Consider the following 24,120-nt stretch of genomic DNA (forward strand, 5'->3'; position numbering starts at 1 on the left):
CGAAAACAAAAGGTAAAAAGTAGACTAAAAATATACCATCCAAAATATAACATATATGTAATATTTACACATTATATTGAATTGAATTGAAGTATTTATTTCAATATATATATAGTAGGGCTGGGTGATATAACCTTTTTTTAATATCTCAATATTTTTAGGCCATATCGCGATACACGATATATATCTCAATATTTTGAATGAACACTTGATACATATAATCACAGCAGTATGATGATTCTATGTGTCTACATTAAAACATTCTTGTTCATACTGCATTAATATATGCTCATTTTAAACTTTCAGGCAGAGAAGGAAATCACAACTAAGTCAATTTACCAAAAGTGTATTTATTAAACACTTATTATGCAGTGGCACAAACATTCATGTCATTTCCAAAACAGAAAGTGCAAGATTGTCAGAGACATTTTAAAACAAACTATTAGTGCACTTTTGTGCATGATGTCACTAAGATGACATATCAAAACAACACTAAATTAAAGTGCACTTTTTGTACAGAACGCCACTACAATAGTTTAAAAACATGATGTCACACAAGATATTTAAATAAGTGTCAAATAAAATTGAGCGGCATAATAGGAAATCAAAAAGTGTTCGTCCTTCGCTATGTGGTAGGTTCCTGCAGACGTTATCTCCTTTTGTTGTGGACTCTTTTTTTCATACGGTTTTGATCTCTGGAAATGTTTGCCTCTACATTTTGATGGTGTGGGCGTGTGGCACCGAATGGAGATGTTGACATGCGCAGTAAGCACTCTTCATTCTCTAGCACAGGGGTAGGGAACCTTTGGCTCTCGAGCCAGATGTGGCTCTTTTGATGACTGCATCTGGCTCTCAGATCAATTTTAGCTGACATTGCTTGAACACGATAAGTAATGAATAATTCCGCCGGTAATCACAGTGTTAAAAATAACGTTTAAAAAAACATTCTCATGCATTTTAATCCATCCATCCGTATTCTACCGCACCTGTTCAAGAAGTCGCATTAATGGTAAGAAGTATTTTATTTATTATTCGATAGCTTCACAATAACAATGTTATTAAAAAGAATAAGAGACATATTATACTCTAAAAATGTTGGTCTTACTTAAAAATGCACGCATTTTGTTGTATTCAGGGTTAAATAAACTATAATATGGCTCTCACGGAAATACATTTGAAAATATTTGGCTTTCATGGCTCTCTCAGCCAAAAAGGTTCCCGACCCCTGCTCTAGCAGGTAACTTTTCAAATGATGCTACATATTAGCAGCAATGCTACTTTTTGTAGAAACGCTTTTGCCCCACACTTGACAAATTTCGGTTGTCTGTTCGACATATTCCCACTTGAAGCCAAACCACCGCCAGATGATGGACCTCCTGCTGTTTTTCTTAGGAATTAATTCTTCCTTCATTTGTTACCAGATTCGCACCTTCTTTCTCTCGTATTACCACTCGCACCACAGCTAACGTTACCCATGCCGCTACCTCTCTGCTCCGCGAGGGCGTATACGTATGTGACGTATGTAGAAGGTGCGCTTGCTGTCTGTGAGAAGGAGACGCAAGAAGGAGTGGGAAGAGCCTGTCGTGTAATGCCAGCAGCTAAAAGCAACTGCGTGAGAACGTATACTCGAATATCACGATATAGTCATTTTCTATATCGCACAGAGACAAACCCGCGATATATCGCGTATATGGATATATCGCCCAGCCCTAATATATAGTATATAATACATACAATATATAACAAATCCCAATTACCATTTACAATGTTACAGTGTATGTAACAGCTGCAGAAAAAAGTAGAGTAGTTATTCATCAGGAAAATTTACTTCTAAACAAAGAAAGCTTGCTAACATTGAAGCGGTCTGGCAATAGACAAATATCATCTATTTTCTAACCACTAGGAGATCCTCTAAAGGAAATCGGCTGTGAATTCTGTGGGGAGTATTTCGAGAACCGGAAAGGATTATCCAGCCATGCTCGTTCCCACCTGCGTCAAATGGGCATCACTGAGTGGTCCGTCAACGGTTCCCCTATCGACACCCTGAGGGAGCTCATCAAAAGACGGGGCTTGCCTTGCGCCCTTCCTCTAAAACCTCTGAAAAGCCCACCTCCGTCTTCTCCCGGTCCACCGCGTTCCCCACTGTCCACCCGCTCCTCGCCATCGTCCCTCCTCAGCCGCCTGCCCTTCACCAGCTCCCCCAGTCCTCCTCAGTCTGCTGCGTTTAAGTCGGGCTCAACTCCGCCAACTTCCTCTGGGCTCATCCTCAAGATCAAGCCTGAGCCGGTGCAGCTGGAGGTCACGGCTCCTGAAGCTGGAGGCGGTGGCCGTCACAGTTTTCCCACCGATCGTGTCAGCCCTGGATGGAGCGGTTCTGACAGTGGGCTGCCCCTCAACTTGGGTAACTATTTGATATATTTATCCTTTACACCCGTGTTTTCCAACATTCACTGAGCCAAGGCAAATGATTTACTTGACACAATCTTCATTCTGCATACAGCGCATCTGGAAAGTATTTACAGCGCTTCACTTTTTCCACATTTTGTTCTAATCAAATGAAATCCAACTTTATTTATATAGCAGTATGGACAGTCGCGATCAAAAGTTTACATACACTTGTAAAGAACATAATGTTCTTCTGTCTTGAGTTTCCAATAATTTTTACAACTCCTATTTTTTTGTGATAGAGTGATTGGAGCACATACTTGTTTGTCACAAAAAACATTCATGAAGTTTGGTTCTTTTATGAATTTGTTATGGGTCTACTGGAAATGTGACCAAATCTGCTGGGTCAAAAGTATACATACAGCAATGTTAATATTTGGTTACATGTCCCTTGGCAAATTTCACTGCAATAAGGCGCTTTTGGTAGCCACCCACAAGCTTCTGGCAAGCTTCTGCTTGAATTTTTGACCACTCCTCTTGACAAAATTGGTGCAGTTCAGCTACATTTGGTGGTTTTCTGACATGGACTTGTTTCTTCAGCATTGTCCACATGTTCTCGATGGGGTTTAATTCAGGACTTTGGGAAGGCCATTCTAAAACCTTAATTCTAGCCTGATTTAGCCATTCCTTTACCACTTTTGACATGTGTTTGGGGTCATTGTCTTGTTGGAACCCCCAACTGCGCCCGAGACCCAACCTCCAAGCTGATGATTTTAGGTTGTCCTGAAGAATTTTTAGGTAATTCTCCTTTGTCATTGTCCCATTTACTCTCTGTAAAGCACCAGTTCCATTGGCAGCAAATCAGACCCAGAGCATAATACTACCACCACTGTGCGTGACGGTATGAATGGTGTTCCTGGGATTAAAGGCCTCACCTTTTGTTCTCCAAACATATTGCTGGGTATTGTGGCCAAACAGCTCAATTTTTGTTTCATCTGACCACAGAACTTTCCTCCAGGAAGTGTTATCTTTATCCATGTGATCAGCAGCAAACGTTAGACGAGCTTTAAGGTGTCGCTTCTGGAGCAAGGGCTTCCTTTTTGCATGGTAGCCTCTCAGTCCATGGCGATGCAAAACACGCTTGACTGTGTACACTGACACCTGGGTTCCAGCAGCTTCCAATTCATTGCAGACATGCTTTTTGGTGGTTATCGGTTGACTTTTGATCATCCTGACCAATTTTCTCTCAGCAGCAGCTGATAGCTTGCGTTTTCTTCCTGATCATGGCAGTGACAAAACTGTGCCATGCACTTTGTACTTACGAACAATTGGCTCCAAGTGACTTTCCTGACTTGTTCAAGTCAACGATTCGTTTTTTCACATCTGTGCTGAGTTCCTTTGACTTTCCCATTGTCGCGTTTGTAACCGAGTCTAATGAGCCGTATTTAAAGGGGCTCAGAGAAGTCAACAGGTGTCGTCAATCATAATCACTCACATGAAGTTAAGAGGCCATGCCCTGAAGCTAATTTGATTTGATTGTAACTTTTCTACATCACCAAAATTGATAATGTATGTTGCTGTATGTATACTTTTGACCCAGCAGATTTGGTCACATTTTCAGTAGACCCATAATAAATTCATAAAAGAACCAAACTTCATGAATGGTTTTTGTGAGTATGTGCTCCAATCACTCTATCACAAAAAAATAAGAGTTGTATAAATTATTGGAAACTCAAGACAGCCATGACATTATGTCCTTCACAAGTGTATGTAAACTTTTGACCACGACTGTATATGGCAAACACAAAGTGCTGTACAAAAAAAAATACCAAGAGAAGAATACACTAACAATAGAACTTTAAAATCGGACGGGTAGCCAATGCAGCGACTTTAAAACTGGTGTAATGTGCTCCCGCCCTCTGGTCCAACACAAAGTGCTGTAAAAAAAAATATATATACAGTATATAAGAAGAAAACACACACATAAATTGACACAGACACAATACTATTGACAATAACAAAGCGCAAGAAACAAAACAAGGCATGGTACTGAGAATTTGAGGAAAAACGCCACCTTTGAGGCGTCAACTCTGGGGGAAAAAAAGTAAAATTAACTCCATCTAAAAAATAGTATAAAACACAAAATATAATATAGGTAATAATAAAATACAAATATTGCATTAATAAGTTAATAAAAACAAAATATTGAGAGAATAACAGTCAGAATATTAGTAATTAAGATAGAAAACAACACAGTAAAATAATAAAGAAAAAGATATAAGAGTTTAAGATGACCAGTAAAAAAGGTGTCTCTAGCCTTTTTTTAAATTATTATTTCAAGGGTCTCTTTGACCAAAAAACTGTAATTTCCGACTACTGATTGTGATCACTGCAACAAGACAGCTTGCTAAAATATTCGACTTCAACGCTGCCCAGCGGGAGGCACAGATTTGCCAAAATAAGTGAACCAAAAGCGCCTTGAAAGCCGGGGGCTAACTAGCTAAATGCTAGCTCAAAGCCGTTGCCTATCAACCCAAAGCTAAACAACAAAAACGAAGGAGTTGGACATATTTTAAAAGCTTCTGACCACACAAGTGATCAATAAGATCTACCATGAGCACGACTAGAAGCCGCCAACGGGGCAATAGACCGTTACCAGGGGTGCAACCAGACTTGAAAGAGTTAGTAGTAACTCTACAAAGCGAGGTCAACACTCTCGAGGAACAGATCATCAACGGTGTACAAAAATATGTTGCAGATATCTAAGAACAGGAAAGAAAAGAAAATCGTAAAGATATAGTGGAATTTAGAATGTTCGGAGAAGAAATGAATGCATTAAAACAACAGGTGGAGAAGCTGAACGAGGAGAATGCATCGTTGTGCCAACAGTTGCATGCCATGCAAGAAGATAACACTGATTTGAAGAACTTCAGGGAAGAATTTTTGATTGATTGAAACTTTTATTAGTAGATTGCACAGTTCAGTACATATTCCATACAATTGACCACTAAATGGTAACACCCAAATAAGTTTTTCAACTTGTTTAAGTCGGGGTCCACGTAAATCAGTTCATGGTACAAATATATACTATCAGCATAAAACAGTCATCACACAAGTTAATCATCAGAGTATATACATTGAATTATTTACAGAGATGGCTGCATTGAGAAGCTACTTAACCAACGGGAAAACAATACGTGAAGATAGGCTTCCACAGAGCTGAAAATATTTTGTGGCGTACCTCAGGGATCAATACTCGGACCAAAATTGTTCAATCTCTATACAAACGACATTTGTAAAGTTACAAAGGACTTAAAGTTAGTATTATTTGCAGATGATACAACTGTGTTTTGTTCACAAAAGCTAATACAAATACTAACAGAAAAAATGAACAAATTAAAAAAGATGGTTTGACAAAAACAGACTATCTTTGAATCTCAGTAAAACTAAAATAATGCTATTTGGTAACAGTAGAAGAGAAAGTCAAACACAAATACAGATAGGTGGAGTAGATATTGAAAGAGTAAAATAAAACACATTTTGGGTGTAATAGGAGATAATAAAATTAATTGGAAATCTTATGTAAAAAAAACAAAAAAACATAAAGTAGCAAGAAACACGTCAATAATGAATAAAGCAAAACATGTTCTGGACCAAAAATCACTTCATATTCTTTACTGCTCACTAGTGTTACATATCTGAGTTATTGTGTAGAAATATGGTAAATAACTACAAATGTACACTTCCTTCATTAACTGTGTTACAAAAAAGATCAGTTATAAGAATATATAATGTTGGATATAGTGAACATTCAAACACTTTATTTATTAAATCACAAATTTTCATTTGCAAACAGCTAAAATTATGTACAAAGCAAACTATAACCTGCTACCCAAGAATGTACAACAATTCTTCTCAACAAAAGAGGAGAAATATAACATTAGAGCAGGGGTCCCCAAACTTTTTGACTCGAGGGCCGCATTGGGTTAAAAAAATTTGGCCGGGGGCCAGGCTGTATGTATATGTGTATATATATATATATATATATATATATATATATATATATATATATGTATGTACAGTATATATATATATATATGTATATATATATGTATATATATGTATATGTATATATATGTATATATATATATATGTATATATACATTGTCTTTATAATCCGTTTTGTCATTTAACATCAATTAACATTGATGTTCATCAACATTTAACATTGTCACGTTATCGATGGGAAAATTCATTTTTAGACAATATGATTTGCCTGAGCGGCTAGGAGACACCAAGAGTAACAAGCGGTAGAAAATAGATTAGAAAGGAAAGATTAAAAAAAATAAAATAAATAAATAAATACAACTTTTTTTTTTTACTTGGGACTTCCTGTGGGCCGGATTTTGGATGCTGGGGGGCCGGATCCGGTCCGCGGGCTGTAGTTTGGGAACCCTGCCTTAGAGGAAAATCTAATTTAAAATATTTGTATTCTCGTATAAAACTTAAAACCTTTAGCATATCAGTATGTGGAATTAAATTATGGAATGGATTAACCAAATAAATCAAACAAAGCACCAATACGATTCAGTTTAAGAGACTGTTCAAACTACAAGTGTTCACAAAGTACACAAAACAAGAATTATGAACATCTTGAACCCTTTTTTTTTAATTGAGACCAAGATTATTTATGTATTTAATATTTGTTTGCTTACTATGGTATATTATTTATTTATTATTTATGTGTTCACTGCTCTGTTACAGAGAACAGGGAAATGGGATACAATTGCTATGGTATGAAAAGAGGTAGTATTAAATAAGCTGAGCTTCTTCCTACTCCTTTTCGGACGTGCTGTAAGGAAACAACTGGAAATATGTGATGCATTACATTGTATCGTATGCATGTTCCACATTAACTGAAACTCAACTGAACTCTGCAGTCCTGAGGCTATCTGGCAAGCTGTTCCAAGGCGGGGGTCATAGTGGCTAAATGACACCTCACCGTGGGTCATTGTTCTGGTATTTGGTAAAGCTGTCCGGTGCCAGAGGACCTCAGGATCCGTGAGGGTTGATACGGTGAAAGCTTTTCAGATAGATAAAAAGGAGCAAGGCCAATAAGACTTTTAAAAATGAATAATAGAACTTGAAAATCGACCTTGAAGCGGACGGGGAGCCAATACAGCGACTTTAAAACTGGTGTAATGTGCTCCCTCTGGTCCTCGTCAACCCGCGTGCAGCTGAGTTTTGTAATAATTGTAGACTTCCAATACTATTCTTGGGAAGACCAGAAAGCATGGCATTACAATAGTGTTTTTAACCACTCTGCCGCGGCACACTAATGTGCCGTGAGATATTGTCTGGCGTGCCGTGGGAAATAATGTAGTTTCACCTTAAAATATTTTTTAGCAAACCAATAATTATAATCCGCAAATAATGTGTATAGCTCGGCACATTAACCATTTTATATTTTTCCATATCAGTAGGTGGCAGCAGGTCGCCCGTTGATTTGGAGATGTCGTGCCGCTAAGAAAAGACATTAAAACATAGGGATGGCTGTGCAAAATGAAACTGAAAGTTAAAGTTAAAGTACCAATGATTGTCACACACACACTGGTTGTGGTGAAAGGTCTCCTCTGCATTTGACCCATCCCCTTGTTCACCCACTGGGAGGTGAGGAGGCAGTGAGCATCAGCGGTGGCCGTGCCCGGGAATCATTTTGGTGATTTAACCCCCAATTCCAACCCTTGATGCTGAGTGCCAAGCAGGAAGGTAATGGGTCTCATTTTTATAGTCTTTGGTATGACTCGGCCGGGGTTTGAACTCACAACCTACCGATCTCAAGGCGGGCACTCTAATAACAAGGCCACTGAGTAGGTTTAATATTAGGGATGTCCGATAATGGCTTTTTGTCGATATCCGATATTCCGAAATTGTCCAACTCTTTAATTACCGATACCGATATCTACCGATATATTCAGTCGTGGAATTAACACATTTTTATGCCTAATTTGGACAACCAGGTATGGTGAAGATAAGGTACTTTTTTTTTTTAATTAATAAAATAAAATAAGATAAATAAATTAAAAACATTTTCTTGAATAAAAAAGAAAGTAAAACAATATTAAAAACAGTTACATAGAAACTAGTAATTAATGAAAATTAGTAGAATTAACTGTTAAAGGTTAGTACTATTAGTGGACCAGCAGCACGCACAATCATGTGTGCTTACGGACTGTATCAGTTGCAGACTGTATTGATATATAATGTAGGAACCACAGTATTAATAACAGAAAGAAACAACCCTTTTGTGTGAATGAGTGTAAATGGGGGAGGGAGGTTTTTTGGGTTGGTGCACTAACTGTAAGTGTATCTTGTTTTTTATGTTGATTTAATAAAAAAAAAACAAAAAAAAAACGATACCGATAATTAAAAAAAACGATACCGATAATTTCCGATATTACATTTTAACGCATTTATCGGCCGATAATATCGGACATCTCTATTTAATATGTTTAGTAGAACTGGCTACAAAAACTGAATCCTGGACGACAGCAAAGACTTACAGCGTGTCGAGCAGAGAGAGTCCACAAAGTACGTATGTAGATGACATGACAATTAGCAAGTCTTGGTTGCTAACCCAAAGCAGGTGCGGGGAATAGCGCTCAAAGGAAGGCGTGAAGCTGCTACACGAAAACACCAACAAAACAGGAAAAGCCACCAAAATAAATGTACAAGACAGAAACTAAAACACTACACATAGGAAAACACCAAAAAAAATTCAAATAAAACAGGCCATGACACTACTTTGAGACAGGAGATATTGTGATGCATGGATGATTATGCTTTAAATTTATATCGAACAATTGCGTCTGGTATTTGATGAGAACGACTTTATGTACACAATATAGGCTACTGAGTTTCATTTTTTTTTTACTTCATCTGCTGGTGGTGTGCCTTCGGATATGAAAATAAATGTGTCTTGGCTAAACGACATATAAAAGCATGCTCCGTGTTGGCCTGAGACGTTACAGCCTTATTCCAAAATGGAATACATTCATTTTTGTCCTCAAAATTCTACACACAATACCCCATTAGGACAACGTGAAGTTTTTTTTTTTTGTTTATTTTGCAAATGTATAAAAAAAATAAAAAATCACATATAAATATTCACAGCCTTAGCTCAATACTTTTTTGATGGACCTTTCACAGCAATTACAGCCTCAAGTATTTTTTAATATGATGCCACAAGCTTGGTACACCTATCTTTGGGCAGTTTCACCCTTTCCTTTTTGCAGCACCTCTCAAGCTTTATCAGGTTGGATAAGAAGAGTCGGTTTTTATCCTAGATGTCTCTGTACATCAATATCTTTATCAGACTGATCCGCTCACACCTTTAGATCAAACTTGTTCAAGACTTGGTGGTGCGACAGAATCATTATGTGTGTGCTGTGTTGATATTATCGTAGCACTTTACATACATAAAGATCAAAACTGCTCAATGTCGGATTTTTGTCTTTAATCTTTAAAAAAAATTAACACTGGCATTGTTAATCAAGGCAAGGGAATTTTTTTTTTTTTTCGAACCAATTAAGTGAAATTTAATAAATCATTGATGATGTGCCGCGACACAGTGGTTGGGAATCACTGCTTTACACTGTATTTGTATACTACGTTCATGACTATCTTTTTTTTGGTTCCACCCTAGCCATGTCTCGTGAAGTAGAGCCTACACGAGATATCCGCTGTGAGTTCTGCGGAGAGTACTTTGAGAACCGTAAAGGCCTCTCCAGCCACGCCCGGTCTCACCTGCGCCAGATGGGCATCACAGAGTGGACTGTCAACGGGTCGCCCATTGACACGCTACGGGAGATCATCCACAAGCGAGGCTTGACTGTCTGCCCTCAGGGGGTGAAGAAGGAGCGTGCCAAAAGTCCCTCTTGGGGGAACCCACCCAGAAGTTCCGAGGGTTTGTGCGTTTCTCCCTATCAGTCCAAGTTTCGTAAGTCCCCTCTCAGCATACTGTCATCAGGGTCCAGGTTTCCTAAGCACGGCCTGGGCTCTCTGGGCTCCTCCAGTATTCCCTCCTCGCCGAAGATCGTCAGGATATCCCCACTAAACAAACAGCCGGATGAAGCCCAGTCTGCGGAAAGTGCCCAGCATCAGCGCAAGACTTTCTCACCTCTATCGCCCGACTTCCCGATGAAAAAAAAACCCTCCATAGACAAACACATCCGCAAGGGTAAGAGAGAAACCAGTTTCCAGTTTCAAACTTAAAAAGCTTAAAAAATGTGGCTGGTGGTACTGTATATACACTGTATATATATATACATACAGTATATATGTATATACATACAGTATATATATATATATATATATATATATATATATATATATATACATACATATATGTATACAGTGTGTGTATGTATATATATATACATATATATATATATATATATATATATATATATATATATATATTTATTTTATTTATATGACCCAATCTAAACAACCTTCCCTCGTCATGGTGCAGAAAAAAACCCAAACAGCACAAACATTTAACAAACATGTTCACACATAACACAACCTGCTCATTGAAGTTTGTGGATATTATTAAAAAAAAGTCCAATCAACATAAAAAAATAATTCTAAATTATATATGTGCACAAATTATATATGTGTATGTATGTATATATACAGGTAAAAGCCAGTAAATTAGAATATTTTGAAAAACTTGATTTATTTCAGTAATTGCATTCAAAAGGTGTAACTTGTACATTATATTTATTCATTGCACACAGACTGATGCATTCAAATGTTTATTTCATTTAATTTTGATGATTTGAAGTGGCAACAAATGAAAATCCAAAATTCCGTGTGTCACAAAATTAGAATATTACTTAAGGCTAATACAAAAAAGGGATTTTTAGAAATGTTGGCCAACTGAAAAGTATGAAAAACGTTGACCCTGGATCTCAGGAAACAGAGTGGACCGACACCAGCAGATGACATGGCACCCCAAACCATCACCCAACCATGCAAATTTTGCATTTCCTTTGGAAATCGAGGTCCCAGAGTCTGGAGGAAGACAGGAGAGGCACAGGATCCACGTTGCCTGAAGTCTAGTGTAAAGTTTCCACCATCAGTGATGGTTTGGGGTACCATGTCATCTGCTGGTGTCGGTCCACTCTGTTTCCTGAGATCCAGGGTCAACGCAGCCGCTACCAGCAAGTTTTAGAGCACTTCATGCTTCCTGCTGCTGACCTGCTCTATGGAGATGGAGATTTCAAGTTCCAACAGGACTTGGCGCCTGCACACAGCGCAAAATCTACCCGTGCCTGGTTTACGGACCATGGTATTTCTGTTCTAAATTGGCCCGCCAACTCCCCTGACCTTAGCCCCATAGAAAATCTGTGGGGTATTGTGAAAAGGAAGATGCAGAATGCCAGACCCAAAAACGCAGAAGAGTTGAAGGCCACTATCAGAGCAACCTGGGCTCTCATAACACCTGAGCAGTGCCAGAAACTCATCGACTCCATGCCACGCCGCATTAACGCAGTAATTGAGGCAAAAGGAGCTCCAACCAAGTATTGAGTATTGTACATGCTCATATTTTTCATTTTCATACTTTTCAGTTGGCCAACATTTCTAAAAATCCCTTTTTTGTATTAGCCTTAAGTAATATTCTAATTTTGTGACACACGGAATTTTGGATTTTCATTTGTTGCCACTTCAAATCATCAAAATTAAATGAAATAAACATTTGAATGCATCAGTCTGTGTGCAATGAATAAATATAATGTACAAGTTACACCTTTTGAATGCAATTACTGAAATAAATCAAGTTTTTCAAAATATTATAATTTACTGGCTTTTACCTGTATGTATGTATGTATATATATATATATATATATATATATATATATATATATATATATATATATATATATATATATATATATATATATATATATATCTCAGTGTTTCCCACAGGACAGGCATATATTTGTGGTGGTGTGGTCGGGGGGCGGCAGCGGCGATGACCAAGAAGAACGCGGAGTTGGAATATAATTACAACACTTTATGTACATATTTATATACAGATTTGAACAATTAGTTATTCACTGAAATATATTTATTAATTGTGGTTCTTACAAAAAATATATCTTATAAAATATAAAAGCTAAAATGTCTCTTAAAGCTCTGCCCCTTTAATTAGTGCATACTAAATCATTTAACTTTAGCCTACTACTACAACCATATTATTTACCAGCAACATAAAGTGAAACAGAGGCAGAGGTGTCCTGCCACAGTCAGTCAACCTCCTCCTCCTCCTCCTGCTGCTGCTGCTGAACAGGTCGCACTGGAGCTAGTCTCGCTCGCCAGACCCTCCTCCAGAGAAGAGGGAGACACTGGAGCTTACCGTGCTGGGTGTTATACAGCCATGACTTAAATTGTGGCATTTTAGCCATTCTGGATCGAAACCAGTCGCTCTATGTTTTGTCGTGGTCCTCTCTATAAGGCACATAAGAATATAAAATAGGACCCTTTTCATGAGAAAAGTGCATTTCTGATCTGACCCTGCTTTATTTTTCAGTGTTTGCTGAGTCTCACCTGTTGCCTCCGCCCTAGCTGGCTCTACATGCTGCCTGTCTTCCTCCTCTTCTACAACTTCTCCCTACGTACTTACTATCCCTTCCTCCTCACCCTCTCTTACTGCCTCAGCTGCGCCAGCTGCCACAGCTGCGGCACTAGTTGAAGCCTGGAAGTATTGGAAGCAAATTAATTTTCACACTGATGGACGTCTGTTTACTTTCCTTATGAGATTTCTAAGTGTCTACACCGTTTTGATAATACCTCCTGTGGTCCGGACTGTAGGCCTACCTCCTCTCCAAGTCGAGCCCTTTTCGGCCGTTGAAAATATTTTTCTATACTCATCTGTGTGAAGGAGTGAACATCCAACATTAGAATTTATTACTAACGAGCAGAACCGCTCTATGTACAGTGCCGTCTAACCTTAAGCGGCAGCAGCTCAACACATGCAGGGTTCAACGTTAAAGTTTTTTTCTACTTGCCCGACTTCTCAAATCTACTTGCCCCAATATTTTTACTTGTCCTGCCTAGGTTTTTTTCTGGCTGTGTAGTGCTCATGGCTTATATCTTACTAAAATTCTTCCCATTGACTATTTACAACACCACACAGTATTTATTATTGTTATTATTATCTATAATTACATTTAAATGGCATTGCATACATGTAAAATTAAATGCTATTTCACATTATTTGACCAGTAGCAGTTACACCCATCTGAACAGGTCAGCCACCTGTTTAAAGCCCGATCACAGTTGAAATCTTGAAATGAAGGGCCTTTAATGGCCAAAACATTAACCTGGACAACATTTTAACAGCTGGTTGGCTCAGATTTTATTCTTTTCATTGCATTCACATGCTACAGTGGACAATTTAGCTTCAGTATTAATGCAGTATCTGAAGCACCGTCTCCACGTGTATTTATTGACAACAGGGTTATAACCTGGACACGTTAGCTCGTCGGTATGGTAACAGGTGACTGTTACTGCGTGTGTCTGCCCTGGCCCCCGAATAAAACAGCGGCGGTGTTAATGAAGCAGCGTCAGGCTGCTCACCGTCAGTGAAACGCTCGGTGGAATCGCGGATTAACGTTAAATATATGACGAGCCGTGAGCGATGCAGCTATAGCTATCTACCTATAACCTATATTACCCTCGTATTTTGATCCGGTCGGTCCGTTCTTTTACTTCGTCGTCGTCGTCTTCTTCTTCTTCTTCTTCTTCTTCTTCTGGCCCACCAGGTGAATTAAGTGCTATTGGCGGAGTTACAATGCATAGTAGGCTACCGCCACCTACTGCACCGGAGTTGTAACTAAAAGCAACATTCACAGACAGAGTCCCATTGCTTTTATGAGTGGTCGAGCGAGTCAAAAGCCGAAAAATCCATTTGTGGCGGATGTAATTCTTTCGTGGCGGGCCGCGACAAATAAATGAATGTGTGGGAAACACTGTATATATATAAACATATATATATGCATATATACAATATATATATATATATATATATATATATATATATATATATATATATATATATATATATATATACATATATATATATATACATATATATATACAGTATGTGTGTGTCAACAACGTTTAACAATATACATACATATTGTTGAGCGTAAACAACACTCAACTATATATACTGTATATACCATGTTTACCGTACTCATCTATATATATATATATATATATATATGTATATATAGTCGAGCGTACTCAGCACAATATACTGTGTATATATATATATATATATATATATATATATATATATATATATATATATATATATATATATATACATATAAATATATACATGCATATATACATATAATTACATATATATCTACATATATATAAATATGCATATATATATATATATATATATATATATATATATATATATATATATATATATATATATATATATAGTTGAGTATCTTAATTTTGATAGTTTTTGTTAATGTTGATTGGACCTTTTGTATAATATCCACTAACTGCAATGAACTGGTTGTGTTATGTGTGACCATGTTTGTTTAATGTTTGTGCTGGTTGTTGTTTTTTTTCTGCACCATGACTCGGGAAGGTTGTGTGGATTGGGTCATATAAATATAACTGTGCTACATTTTCCTTTACAAGTATAATTAATGGTTGAGTTACCATCTCTGGCCACCAGATGGTGACACGATGGCAGCTACTAGAGATGCGCGGTTTGTGGACACAACCGCGGAGTCCGCGCATTATCCGCGGATCGGGCGGATGAAATTAAAAAAAATAAGATTTTATCTGCTCGCGGGTCGGGTCGGGCGGATTAATTAGATTTTTTTTTTTTTTTTTTTTTTTTTTTTTTGCGGGTTGCAGTTAAACCAATTCGGAAATATATATACATAGTTAAATGTTGTTACCCACATACGAAAAACGAGCAGGCACCTGCTGCATATGCCACAACAGAAGAAGAAAAAAGAAAAGAGATGGACACTTTTACGGAGCGGAGAAGGGACGCCTCGCCGGGGTCCGGGACCGAGGCCCCTTCCCCCGAGAGGGCCCCACCGGGAGCCGTAGCTGAGGCGATCCGCGAGAAGGGCCCGACGCACGTCCAGGGTCACTACCGCGCCCACCGCACCGACACCCCGCCTCGTCCGCTTTCGCCGCGGCCGGCGTCACGCGCAGCAGGTAAGCAGCTTACCTGCCCGCCACCCCCGTGGCCGGGAGCTCGTAACATGGGTCACTCCGCGCGCTCCGCCCGCGCAGCTTACCTGCTTGCCACCCCTGTTGCCGGGGGCGCGTAACAGGGGTCACTCCGCGCGCAGTGCGCTCACGAAAGGGGTGGGGCTCACCCTGGTTGATATAGAGAGCAGGACGGTGGCCATGGAAGTCGGAACCCGCTAAGGAGTGTGTAACAACCCACCTGCCGAATCAACTAGCCCTGAAAATGGATGGCGCTGGAGCGTGGGCCCATACCTGGCCGTCGCCGGCAGCGAGACGCGCTTGGAGGTGCGCTCAGCGCGGCTCCCATATGATTGCGCACTGGTGTGCGTCTGGGTCGTGACAGCGTGGCACGCGCAAGTCTGAGCTGCATTGGATCAGTCTCCTTTCTTTAACAGGAAAAAGCTTTATAACCTCACCATACCTGCCAACTTTTAAATCAGAAAAACCTAGTAGCCAGGGTCCAAGGGCCGCAGGCCCCGGTAGGTCCAGGACAAAGTCCCGGTGGAGGGTTCAGGGCTTCGCCCCCCGACGCAAAATGATTATTAGCATTCAGACAAGTTAAAATGTTGCTAAAACCATCACTTTTCTATCAGTCACAGTGACTTTTCAAAACAAAAATATTACAGCAAAAATCATATGGGTTGATTGACATGTTTATTCTGTAAGCTAACTTCAATAGTTTGAAATTATTTTGACAGTTAATGCCAGTTATCCTGTCAACCTTTCACAAGACTTCAATTTGTTAATTAAAAGTATAAATAGTATAAACACTTTTAACAGTATGTCGTGCTGTGAAATACAGCCGACAGGATTGCGCATGCATGGTGCAGGAGAACAAAGGACTTCTTTCATTTAAGGTTTGTGATAAACCATCAAACTCATTCGTTAAAAGGACTCTATAGTAATATAAAGCGAATTTTTCTGGACATTATCATGCAAGAAAAGTTTATTTTTGGGATCGCGATCACCGCGTAATGATTTTTAAAGGTTGCATTACATTATTAACTGTCCCATGTGATCAGCCAGTACGATTGGAAGTCCATGCTCAATTATTGCCTCCGTAAATAAAACTTCGGCATTTATCACATCCAAAGAATCTGTTTGGGCGACGAAAAACGTTGAAAGTTTTCCACTTGTATCGCTAGCAACGGCATTAGACTTGTGTTTTTTTGTCCCAACGTGGTCTTTTACATCGCTAATTCCTCCGTGTCCGATCGAAAAATCTTGTCTGCACAAGGTGCAATTCGCGTAGTTTTCACCCTTTTTTTTTTTTTTAATTAATATTAGATATATAACAACGGGCGGATGGCGGGCGGGTGCAGTTCTGATCAAACGTTACATCGGGTGGATGGCGGATGGTTGACGACTTTCTGACGCGGTTGCGGATGAAATAAATTGCCTATCCGCGCATCTCTAGCAGCTACCATTCTTATTATTATTTGTATATGATATGAAAACAATGGGCAGCACGGTGGAAGAGGGGTTAGTGCATCTGCCTTACAATACGAAGGTCCTGAGTAGTCTTGGGTTCAATCCCGGGCTCGGGATCTTTCTGTGTGGAGTTTGCATGTTCTCCCCGTGACTGCGTGGGTTCCCTCCGGGTACTCCGGCTTCCTCCCACCTCCAAAGACATGCACCTGGGGATAGGTTGATTGGCAACACTAAATTGGCCCTAGTGTGTGAATGTGAGTGTGAATGTTGTCTGTCTATCTGTGTTGGCCCTGCGATGAGGTGGCGACTTGTCCAGGGTGTACCCCGCCTTCCGCTCGATTGTAGCTGAGATAGGCTCCAGAGCCCCCGCGACCCCAAAGGGAATAAGCGGTAGAAAATGGATGGATGGATGGATGGATGGATATGAAAACACCGCTCCAGGCCATAGTGCTTATTGAATTCGTGCCATTTCGTGGGCCAAGATGAAGACGCCGGCGGGCCGTAGTGTGGACACCCATGGCTTAAATGCTTCTGTCTTGTCTTCTCTCAGATCCCAGGTGTGAGCTGTGTGGCTTCTACTTCGAGAACCGTAAGGCCTTGGCGAGCCACGCGCGAGCCCACCTCAGGCAGTTCGGGGTGACTGAGTGGTGTGTGAACGGCTCCCCCATCGAGACCCTGGGCGCGTGGATTCGCAGCAGACCGCAGAAGGTGTTGGAAATGCACCGTAGCTACATGCAGGGCAACCGTCCCACCTCCAAAAGGGTGAGCAGACAGTCTGATTGATGTTTACCTCGCCAGGAGGATTTGTCTATTCGTTTGTTACCGTATTTTTCAGACTATAACCCTAACCCACTTAATTTTAGAAGAAAAAATATTTTTCACATATTAGCCGCACTGGACTATAAGCCGCGGTTATATAGGTTGTGAAATTAGTTATTTACACAGAAATATTTGTAAATGTTTATTTATATACCTTAATTGTTTCCAAACGGTGTCTGTAAAACGGCAGTAAAACGACTGATCAAACAAAACAGACGTCATTGATGTTTTTATTCATCCTTTATGAAATGGATACGATTTTCTACTTCTTTAATAAGGTTCAAGCTCTTTATCAAGATTCTTCTTCCTTGTACTTTGTAAACACTTTGAACAGTTTCTTACAGTGGATAATTTTAGGACATTGTTTGTTTTCTTTGCTTAATCCATTCCATTAATTAGCCGTTAGCGTAGATTAGCCCAGGGGTGTCCAAACTTTTTCCATTGATAATAAACTATATCCAATTGTATTTATAATCCGTAAAGTATGTGAAAATATCGTCTGAACATCAATGCCATACATTTAGACGGCCATTTTGCATATTCTGCTCCAAATATCTTTGGCAGTTTCCACAGATCGAGGTGGGATGACATGTACCTGTTGACTTCTTTGAGCCCATTTAAATAGGGCTCATGTGATGCAGTCATTAGACTCGGTTACAAACGCAACAATGGGAAAGTCAAAGGAACTCAGCACTGATCTGAAAAAACTAATCATTGACTTAAACAAGTCAGGAAAGTCACTTGGAGCCATTTCAAAGCAGCTTAAGGTCCCAAGAGCAACTGTGCAGACAATTGTTCGTAAGTATAAAGTGCATGGCACAGTTTTGTCCCTGCCACGATCAGGAAGAAAACGCAAGCTATCACCTGCTGCTAAGAGAAAATTGGTCAGGATGATCAAGAGTCAACCGAGAACCACCAAAAAGCAGGTCTGCAATGAATTAGAAGCTGCTGGAACACAGGTGTCAGTGTCCACAGTCAAGCGTGTTTTGCATCGCCATGAACTGAGAGGCTACCATTCAAGAAGGAAGCCCTTGTTCCAGAAGCGACATCTTAAGGCTCGTCTAAAGTTTGCTGCTGATCACATGGACAAAGATAAGACCTTCTGGAGGAAAGTTCTGTGGTCAGATGAAACAAAAATTTAGCTGTTTGGCCACAATACCCAGCAATATGTTTGGAGGCGAAAAGGTGAGGCCCGTAAACCCAGGAACACCATTCCTACCGTCAAGCATGGTGGTGGTAGTATTATGCTCTGGGCCTGTTTTGATGCCAATGGAACTAGTGCTTTACAGAGAGTAAATGGGACAATGAAAAAGGAGGATTACCTCCAAATTCTTCAGGACAACCTAAAATCATCAGCCCGGAGGTTGGGTCTTGGGTGCAGTTGGGTCTTCCAACAGGACAATGACCCCAAACACGTGTCAAAAGTGGTAAAGGAATGGCTAAATTAGGCTAGAATGAAGGTTTTAGAATGGCCTTCCCAAAGTCCTGACTTAAACCCATTGAGAACATGTGGACAATGCTGAAGAAACAAGTCCATGTCAGAAAACCAACAAATTTAGCTGAACTGCACCCATTTTGTCAAGAGGAGTGGTCAAAAATTCAACCAGAAGCTTGTGGATGGCTACCAAAAGCGCCTTATTGCAGTGAAACTTGCCAAGGGACATGTAACCAAATATTAACATTGCTGTAACTTTTGACCCAGCAGATTTGCTCACATTATCAGTAGACCCATAATAAATTCATAAAAGAACACAACTTCATGAATGTTTGTGTATGTGCTCCAATCACTCTATCACAAAAAAATAAGAGTTGTATAAATGATTGGAAACTCAAGACAGCCATGATATTATGTTCTTTACAAGTGTATGTAAACTTTTGACCACGACTGTATGTATATGCAAAATTTTACTTTTATCTGAGCAATGGTCTGGTAGCGTAATGGTCTATGCATCCACCGTCACGCCATTCCACATGGCGTGAATTGGAATTTTGGCAGCGTCCTTTCATGAATATTACATAAACATGACCTTTTAATAAGGTAACGCGTCCTGTAATGTATGTAGTCTCTTTTAAACAGTGACTACAAACCAACAGCTGATGGAGAGGTTATATCAAGAAAATAAGTACCGGTAATAGCTCAAAATAACATATTAACTAAATTTCCCCTCCAAATGACATTATAGTGTCATCGTCCTCTTTAAAGGGGAACTGCACTTTGTTTTGGAATTTTGCCTATCGTTCACAATCATTATGAGAGACAAGAAGACACAAGGTTGTTTTTTTTTCGCTTTTTAACATAAAAATCGTCTTGTTCTAGGTATCTAGCAATGCAGCTCATGAGAGCAATTAATTTAACCTCTTAATCACTTTAAAAATGCATTCAAAAACCGTCAACAACACTTCATTTACGTTCTGTAACCTATATAATAACCAAGCTGTAGTGACATTGTTATTGTAAGAGAGAACACTGAAGAACAATTTTTTTTAGAGTACTAACACATCTGCATGCTTCGTTATTAGCCGTAGAAGCTAACTACGGAAAGAGATAAGCTAACTTCTACGTCAACACGAAACACGTTTGAGTTTGTAATGCACAACACTGCGACCAATCTGTACTGAGTGAAAAACATGAACAATTATATTACAGTATCTGTAAAGTCGTATCTCATGTTTTGTTTGTGCACAGCTAGCCAGACGGTGTATGTATTGTAGTTGTAATAACACCCGTGACGTGCTGCATGTATCATAATCGATGGACAGTTGTCTGTTTGTTACAGCGGGCCGGGGACGTTTTTCTGGTTTACAAGGGGTAGCACTCCATTTATGTCAAAATAGCTTGGCTTCAAATTCCACATTTTGCAGCTTCGAGTCACTTTCACCTCACTCTGTCTGCTCCAACGTCTCACTTTTCCTTTGTGCTCGCTTCTAGAAGCAGCAGTTCATCCTCAGTATATTCAGCTTAAAAAGATAAGGTTGCAAATCCTCATTTGTCCAAAAATAGTCATCTTCGTTGTTTTTACCGAATCTGCCACAAACAAGCATTTTCTATCTGGAAGTAGGAACACACATTGCCGGACACTGCTATGGAAGCGTAAATAAATGCGCTGAAGAATTAGTTCGGGCATTGATTAAAATGACCCAAAACGGTAAATATTGTACATATTACATATTGTTATGAAAGTGTCTGTTACTACATTATATATATACTTGCAGTGTGTATATTGTACATATTACATATTGTTATGAAGGTGTCTGTTACGACATTATATATATACTTGCAGTGTGTATATTGTACATATTACATATTGTTATGAAGGTATCTGTTACTACACTATATATATATATATATATATATATATATATATATATATATATATATATATATATATATATATATACTTGCAGTGTGTACAGTATATTGTACATATTACATATTGTTATGAAGATGTATGTTACTACATTATATATATACTTGCAGTGTGTATATTGTACATATTACATATTGTTATGAAAGTGTCTCTTACTACATTATATATATATTTGCAGTGTGTATATTGTACATATTACATATTGTTATGAAGGTGTCTGTTACTGCATTATATATATACTTGCAGTGTGTATATTGTACATAATACATATTGTTATGAAGGTGTATGTTACTACATTTTATATATATACTTGCAGTGTGTATATTGTACATATTACATATTGTTATGAAGGTGTCTGTTACTACATTATATATATATATATATATATATATATATATATATATATATATATATATATATATATATATATACGTGCAGTGTGTATATTGTACATATTACATATTGTTATGAAGGTGTCTGTTACTACATTATATTAATACTTACAGTGTGTATATTGTACATATTACATATTGTTTTGAAGGTGTCTGTTACTACATTATGTATATACTTGCAGTGTGTACTTAAAACAATGATGCAGGGTTTTGAAGTTGTTTTAGAGGGTTTTGAAGGCTACATCGGTGACCCCTATTACCCGCATCTTTCAAGCGTGTTTTATCATTTTTTTTTAAAAACAAACAAAACAAGACATTTGTGAACATTAGGCAAAATTCCATAAGCCATTTTCCCAAAGTGACAGAAAAACATTACACAGCCTGCCCTATCATACATATAACACTAAATTCAAAGCTCCATGCTTTAGGTTGCATTATTTTTTTAAGTCAGCATTCGTTTTAGGAGAAGATTCACTCCATACTTAGTGGTGGTAAGTTATTACAGTAGCTACAGCTGCCCCCCTGGGGTAGACTGAGGCTTTTATGGGTGCCACCCCTGCGGAACTAGGTGAACCCTCCACCCCCAATGTGCCACCACTGGGGGAAAAAAAAGTCTGGACACACCACCGCGGGTCAGCATTACAGACGGTCGCTAACAGCACGTCGTCGTGGGAGATGAAGCCTGGCGGAGGTGTCTTTTGTGCTTGTTGGTGGAATCGGCGCCACCCAGTCATGTGCTTTTATCTGCGAGCTGAGCTGCCAGGCTTTGTTTCATTCATCACGTTGCGACTTTTGGGGGGAGGGGATGCAGACGAACATATGCAGGCTGTGACCAAACTGAGCTGCTAAGATCATAACCCACTGGGCTGCTCTTCTAACCCACTCGACTGGCTCTCTGTGCCTGTGAACAGGCGCCACACGCTCCAACGTGCTGGTGCCCTGACAGACATTGTGTGTCTTGGAACACTTCAGACGCCTTGTCTGGCGGCTTCGCAGATCCACTGACTTTACATCCCACTGCGCAGACAGAAGTGAGCTATTGACTCGATAGTTGCCATAGCAACCAAGGTGCCTTGCAGCTTATGTTTCATCTTCACATAAATCATGGCGCGCTGTTGATTGAAGAAAACGTTTTTTTTCTTGTTTTTTCTTCCCTCCTTAATTTCTGGTGCATTTGCGTCAATGTCACACCTTTTGTTTGAGCTGTGATGTGACACAATAGAACAGATTACCTGTCAGAGGCTTTGTGCTTCAAATACAGTCGCAGTCCTGCAGTATTGGCAACATGCAAGACACAGGCAACTGTGCACATACATCCTTTTCAACCGTTTAGTTTATATATATTATATTTATATATTATTTATTATATTATATTATATTATATTATTTTTATTATTTATTATATTATTTATTATATTATTTATTATATTATTTATATATTAATATATTATATATATTTATATATATATATATATATATATATATATATATATATATATATATATATATATATATATATATATATATATATATATATATTTATGTTGTCGACTCAATGCCCGATCCAGAATCTTGAGCAGAGGACACATTATTTTTTCCACATTTCATGGGGGGGAAAAAAAATAGCCTGTCCAATGTGTATCATCTGATTTTCTTGAAAAACTACATTGTTAATGCCGTTTGATGTTGATCACAAATGCTGATCCCCTCTTTATTTATTTTTAGTCTTCCTGCTGATAAGCGTTTCGCAACTCATTAGTGCGGAGCCGCTCCCCCGAGCTAATAATAATCACCTCCGTTGCGGCAGATAAACTGCATTTCTTCTTCTCTTATGTAGCGTTATCACTGGAGGACGAGGGGTCAGGAGCGGGCATGTCAATAGTTCAGCTAACTGCGAAGCTCACTTTAACAACACCCAAAAAGAAGTGCTCGGTAAAGTTGAAGAAGTGTAGATGGAAGCACATTATATCACATAGTGAGCAGCTATTAACAGGAAATTAGAGCAGTCTCGACCAGGGGTTCCCCAACTTTTTAGCATGATTTTAGGTATGAAACAATGTGTGTGATAAAAGGGAATAAGAAACTAGTTTAAATATTGTGTTGATATTGTTTTACTGTCAAAAGCACGCACCATAAAAAAAACTTAGTTGATACATGTGACCGGTATGAGTATTGGTATCGGCAGATATCACTCATGGCTGATCAGAATCGGCAACATAAACTCCTCTACTAAAAAGCTTAAAGGGGAACTTTTTTTTTTTAATTTTGCCTATCCTTCGCAATCATTATGAGAGAAAAGAACGCACGTTTTTTTTTTTTTTTTACGATTTTAAAGATGATAAAAAACACTTAGAAGATGCAGTAAATGGAAGTCACCGTTGTAGCCTTCAAAGCCTCTAAAACAACTTCAAAACCCTCCA

At 38.8% G+C, this 24,120-nt stretch overlaps 1 protein-coding gene across 3 annotated transcripts in view; it reads left to right on the plus strand.

The window, feature by feature from the left end:
* wizb (WIZ zinc finger b) overlaps nt 1-24,120 on the plus strand; it is a 143,170-nt gene that overhangs the window by 102,433 nt on the left and 16,617 nt on the right. Inside the window, exons 12-15 of one of the 3 annotated variants that reach the window (XM_061973504.2) lie at nt 1,904-2,401; nt 10,091-10,351; nt 10,415-10,624; nt 17,672-17,883. In XM_061973504.2, coding sequence (XP_061829488.1) covers nt 1,904-2,401; nt 10,091-10,351; nt 10,415-10,624; nt 17,672-17,883 — 1,181 coding nt within the window. Of the gene's footprint in view, nt 1-1,903; nt 2,402-10,090; nt 10,625-17,671; nt 17,884-24,120 lie in introns of all 3 variants that reach the window. The other 2 variants (XM_061973503.2, XM_072915706.1) reach the window with 2 other exon arrangements.

Source organism: Nerophis lumbriciformis, linkage group LG22, assembly GCF_033978685.3.
Source record: "Nerophis lumbriciformis linkage group LG22, RoL_Nlum_v2.1, whole genome shotgun sequence".
NCBI lineage: Eukaryota > Metazoa > Chordata > Actinopteri > Syngnathiformes > Syngnathidae > Nerophis > Nerophis lumbriciformis.